The sequence below is a fragment of the Sceloporus occidentalis genome, unplaced genomic scaffold (genome assembly GCF_023333645.1).
Source record: "Sceloporus occidentalis isolate IW3139 unplaced genomic scaffold, rSceOcc1.0.p SCAF_40, whole genome shotgun sequence".
In the NCBI taxonomy this organism is placed as follows: Eukaryota; Metazoa; Chordata; class Lepidosauria; order Squamata; family Phrynosomatidae; genus Sceloporus; species Sceloporus occidentalis.
The window spans coordinates 481404-487403 of NW_028317020.1; the positions used below are offsets into that span (position 1 = coordinate 481404).

General features: G+C 41.0%; 1 protein-coding gene across 1 annotated transcript in view; it reads left to right on the forward strand.

Annotated features, from left to right (window-relative positions):
• Window positions 1-5235, forward strand: part of MED13L (mediator complex subunit 13L) — a 66521-nt gene extending 61286 nt beyond the window's left edge. Inside the window, 5 exon segments of the mRNA XM_089489425.1 lie at window positions 876-1052; window positions 2484-2623; window positions 4212-4373; window positions 4886-4998; window positions 5103-5235. Coding sequence (XP_089345551.1) covers window positions 876-1052; window positions 2484-2623; window positions 4212-4373; window positions 4886-4998; window positions 5103-5235 — 725 coding nt within the window.
• Window positions 5236-6000: the final 765 nt, after the last annotated feature.

Sequence of the window (6000 nt, forward strand, 5' to 3'; positions counted from 1 at the left end):
GCAATTCACCTTATTAAATAAACAGCATGCCTTTACCAAGGTAGCCACACCCTGAAAGCAATAAAACGAGTTCCAAGAGGATCTGTCCAGTTATGTAAAGTAAAAAATGTTTACAATACATTATGTAATTAGATCAAAATAATGGTATCAAAAGAAAGCCCCTCTTGTCCTGAAAAAAACCCCATTATATCATTTGTGTAGGTACAGTAAATGAGAAAAAAGAACATTACGGCTAAACGCCTCCAACATGCTAAAACAGCCATTGTCACAAAGGGTACAAGATTTTAAAAGAAAAAAAGGGTCATGTAGGGGTCAGCGTTGATTTGTTTTACTGTTACGCAACAAAACTTGGCCCGCAATAATCACTCCGATGTGTACTTAAATTATTTAGCAAACAAGCAAAGTCATTACAGAATAGGATAAACCGTACCCAAATGCAAAATCAGAGAGAACAGTATTCTTTACACGGGGTTAGTGGCTGAGCTCTCACGGATGTGTATATGTTAAAGAAAGAGAACCATATACACATCCGTGAGAGTGCAGTCCAAGCCAAGAAGAGGAAACCTTGGCAAGTGGTTCTGCTGCTACATCTACAATAATCTTGTTTTAAAAAGGACTTTTCAAAAAAAAAAAATATATATTTAATTGTTTTTAGCGCTTTTATCCTTCCCCTTTTGAGTTTACCAGTATTCTTTACACACCCGTGTATATTTATTTTTATAGGTACAATATATGTATTTTGTTCATGAGATGTTATTCATAGTGCTGTCTCAGGTGTAGATTTTCATGATGGATGTAACCTAGCTAAAGTATTTTCTTCTCAGCATTGTGAATGTACGTTGTGTTAGTAAATTTGATATTCTGTCTTTCTGCAGATGCGGTGACAATGGGCTCCGTGTTTGGCCGCAGCACTGCTTTGAATCTTCAAACCTCCCAGCTCAGCACCCCACAAGATGCCTCCTGCACCCACATTCTGGTGTTTCCTACTTCAGCCACCATCCAGGTTGCTCCTGCTAATTATCCCAACGAGGATGGATTTAGCCCCAATAATGGTGAGTACATGCCAGAGATGTTGACTTGATATGAATTTTTGCGTTGATCAGATAATCAGAAAAGTTGGCACTTTCTTTCTTAGGTGTTACTATTTGTGAATGAAAAAAGTTAGAATAAAATATTACTGAGCATGGGCTGTTTATAAAAAAAAAAAAAAAAAAAAAAACGGGAGGAAGTCGCTGAAAGCTTTTTTTCCCACTTTTTCTGGAGTTTAACTTGTAAAGTGTGTAAAAGGTATTCTAGTTACCATTTTTATTGTAATGCTTGAATGCATGTTGGAATCCACTTGCAGACATTCTTTTGGAGTTAGAAAAACTTTCTACACTCCTTGCACTGACTACTACTGAATGCATGAAGCATACTTAAGTAAGCTTACGCCACATACTCAGTAGCGCTCCTATTTGAAGTGGAATCATACTGTTCAGCTAGCTTAGGGTTCCTAAAATGGGCAACTCTCGGTTCATTGTTAAGCCTTCGGCTAAAGGGAGATGCATTGGGAACGCATGAACACGTGCAGATACCCAGTCAGGAAACAGCTGCCAGTGCAATATCTCTGTGTCTACATATATAATATGTATATACAATATACCGTATTGGCTCGAATATAGGCCGCACTTTTTTCCCCCACTTTAAGTCTTTAAAGTGGGGGTGCGGCCTATATTGGGGGTCACAGCGGTGCATCTCTGATACGCTCACAGCCTCCCCTGCCAGCACTTTCCACGGGGGGGAGTTTGCCGGCACGGGAGGTTGTCTAAGCGCATCGCCGGTGCGCCGGTGACTGTCCGCACGATGCGTTTTACCTCTGCCCCCAAGACTTACCAGAGCAAACTTTTTCTTTAAAAAAAGCACCAAACTTTTAGGGTGCGGCCTATATACAGGCCAATATATCCGAGCCAATACGGTATATTAATTAGAGTAGCTATGCAATCTTTCTCAGCAGCCAGCCTTACAGTAAAACACTTATTTTCTTTCTATTGTCCTCTATACAGAGGACTTGCAGGACCTTTCAGGTAAATTAACAATTAAACACTTCTAACTACTCCGTGTCCTGTGTATACATAACTGTTACTGTGCCCCCTGCCCTCAGCCATTTCTGCACACATTATCACGGCTGACTATTAACTCTCCTCTCAGGCGATTAATGCATTGGTTGGATCTGAATGGGCCAACACTGAAGGGAAAGCCTTGTGTGAATTCATGCTTTACGGCTAGCATCTAGCTGTGAGGTTAGCCATCTCTTCAACTAATTGAATGTATCTCATAAGCACAAATACACAAGAAAATGTAGTTTGCTACCATAAATGTCCTTCATGCAAGAGAAAAATACATCACTGCTGAACGTTCTGTGCAGGACGTAGTATCTAGCAAGGGGTGAAGCCGCTTATTAGAATGGCCTGAGATCCATCTGTCTCTCTCTCTACGTTCAACAGATATGTTTGATCTGCCATTCCCGGATGACATGGACAACGACATTGGAATATTAATTACAGGGAATCTGCACTCTCCTCCAAACTCTTCTCCGGGATCCCCCACGGGCATTGGGGTGGGATCCCACTTCCAGCACAGCAGGGTGAGTATAGTGATCAAGGGCAGGGTATTCTGCTTCCCTGTGAACATGTGCTTCTTTCTACCAAAAAAAACCCAAAACACTGTACTTTCTTCACCAGCAATACTAAGGCAATGGCTGGAGGAGAAATCCCATATTTACATGAGGTTTACCCGTTTTCAGCATATAGAAAAAGTACCGGTTGAACGTGTTAAGTGTGTTACTTTTTTGTGTTTTATGGCCGTTTTGTACAGCTTTTGGTGGTCCCTTTTACCCGAGTGGCTTTATTCAGTCTGTCCATTAACACATAGCCTGGTAATTGAAGCGTAATGTTTGTGCTGTGCTAGAGGGTACATGTTCCAGATTTGTTATGAGGTCAGGGCAAGTCATGGAGCTACTACTGAATGGTGTAATTAATTGCACTGATGTGTAGGCCTCTGTTTTACGAGCTCCAATCTGGTCAGTCTTACCTGTAGACTTTTACAGCGGCATTAAACCAGAAGTGCCAGAGGGTAATATTATGCATAAGCAGTGCTGTCAGGCTTCAACAGGACTCGACAATTCCTGGGCACAAGGTCGCCATAGCAACTAAAAATCACTTCCTGGTGCATGGGACATATGCCTGGTACATTGGAGGATCCAGGGGTAGCAATAGGGCGGTGGTACGGGACCAAGTATCTCCTTAATTTTAGAGTAACATAGTTTTATTTTGTGACCCTGGGGTATAGTGTGACAGCCTGCCAGACTTTACAGGCTAAGTGTGTCCGTATATTAGTGTGCGCATGTGTGTGCATGAATATGTATCCAGATATGTTAGTATGTGTGTGTGTGCATGTCTTTGCTTATGTGTGTGTGTGTGTGTGTGTGGGGGGGGGGTATTTTAGTGCGTGAACATGTGTCTTTGGTTGTGTTAGTGTGTGTCTGGTTATTTTGTTGAACATGTGTGTTTGTAAATATGTATCTGGGTATGTGTTGAGTGTATGTTTGCATGCATGTATGACTGCTAGTGTCAGTGCGAGTGTCTGAACCTGTATGTATAGTGCTAGTCAGTGGGCATGTGAATTGTACTGTAGTTACTGTATGAGTGTATGTATAGTGTCAGTCAGATTGTGTAGTGTTAGAGTGTGTACATTTTAGAAATCTATAGCACCAAAGAGTGTGTGTGCACGCGCATGCATGTGGGTGTTATGTTCTTGGATCCTGTGTGCATGTGTAGTAGTGTGTGGTATTAATGTCTGTGGCTCCTACAGTTTTTGCCTGGCTTCTTAAACCAAATTTGCCGCCTCCTGGGCTGCAGTATACTTTAATCAGTCTTTTGTAAAGCAAGATGTAGTTTATTGCAGGCCTTATGGGTTAGCTGTAATAAGATGCCCTGGTAGTATATGTAAAGAAACTAAACATATGTCCTTAAAGCTACGCTGGTGGTTTAAGTGCCATTACATATGCAGTCGCTTATTTGTTAGTCTATCTCTCACTCCCCTATTCATTCCTTGGACAAAGGAACGTGTGACAACCTTCAAGTTGTTTAAATATTCATTGTGCTAATGTGTTAAAAGTGTTTGTCTGATTTATGCAAACCACATGCTGACATATGGGCTTCTCTTCATCACAGTGTCAAGGTGAACGGCTCCTTTCCCGAGAGACACCAGAAGAACTCAAGCAGCAGCCCCTGGCATTGGGATACTATGTGTCTACGGCAAAAGCAGACAACCTGCCGGATTGGTTTTGGTCATCGTGTCCTCAGGCTCAAAAGCAATGTCCCCTCTTTCTAAAGGTACCTCTAGTAATTCTTGTGATGAATGTGACTTGCTGTTATACATTGGTTAAAGCTGTGTTTAAACTAGAGTTTAAGCTTTATGGGGAAAAAGTCAAAATAAAGTTATATAGTTTTTATTAACACTATGAGCACACTTTTTAATTTATAAATATAAGTTTTTTTTATGACCGTGAAAATCAGTGGTGTAGGAGATAAAAATAAAAAACTCGGCACTGAAGGTTACGAAATATTTTGTGTCCCACAGGTGTTGGTGTGAAATTGTATGTATTTTTAAAATACTTTATGATGAATAGGTTAAACAGGAACACCTGTTATACTAGTTGTTGCTATGTGCACCAGAGCACAAAAAAAAACCTATTAGAAATATCCAGTATGTTTTACAGGCCCTGTAAAAATGTTACACTTACAGTTAACCTATTACACTTAATTAAACCTATTCCAACATCTTTAAATTATGTTTTCACCGTCTTTCCTTATTTCTTGTTTAATACTTCTCTGCTCTCTCACAGGCCTCTCTGCACCATCACATCTCAGTTTCTCACAGCGATGACCTCATTCCTGTACGGACCTCTCAGCGTGTTCCTCATCCCCTGGACTCCAAGACTACATCGGATGTTCTAAGGTACAACTTTAGTGGCAGAATTTGGAATCCCTGGTGTGTTGGTCAGTTGCTGGGGCTGGAAATGCAGGATACGCTTTATATTTACTGCATACGTTTCTTTTCAGGTTTGTGCTGGAGCAGTATAACGCCCTTTCATGGTTGACTTGTAATCCAGCCACTCAGGACCGAACATCCTGTCTACCTGTTCACTTCACGGTGCTCACACAGATGTACAACATGGTGATGGACACACTCTGAATATTCTGATATGTGACATCTAAAAATCTCCAGCTAAATTCTGAAACCCAAAACATTTTGCAGCATCTCCTCCTGAACTTCAGAATGAACGCACAGCTTCTAAGGATCCCCATTTTCTGAGCAACATAACAGGTTCGCTAAGGAATAAGAGAATAGGCAAATGACAGATGCTGACATGACAGCCTGCAGGTAACCCTGTAGACCTAAAGCAAACAAGTATCCATAATTGAATTCAGCAGTGTGTCAGGCTACTGCACTTTGATGAGGAGAAGACCACAGAGGCATTGTATAGGCAAGAGATGCTTTTCTGGCACAAGCTAAATCACATACAGCACAGAAAACAAAATCTATTCTGCTGAAGATGCTCTTCTGAAATATAACTTGTACCTGTACTGTATTAGCTTCTCAGTTCCCCTTGCTGTTGGAAGGAACTACATGCACCCAAAGTCTACTCTATTAGAGAAAAAAATGCCACTGTGGCATAGTTCTGTATTTTTATGACAGAGCAAAATCAGTATTTGTGTGGAAGGGCAGCAGTGATTTTTTTTTTTTTCTTTTAGCTCATGGGTGACGTTCAGCAGTCCTGGCAATCGTTACACGTCATGTAGCAGGGTGACCAATCAAAACGTCAATGCTGTTATATGTATCGCTCTGCCACCCCTTCATATGACCAGAACAGGGTTTGTTTGATATATAAAACCAGAAGTCAGATATTCATAGTGACTGTACATCCAAGTTTGCATTTCCTATCAGTACTGACTTTTG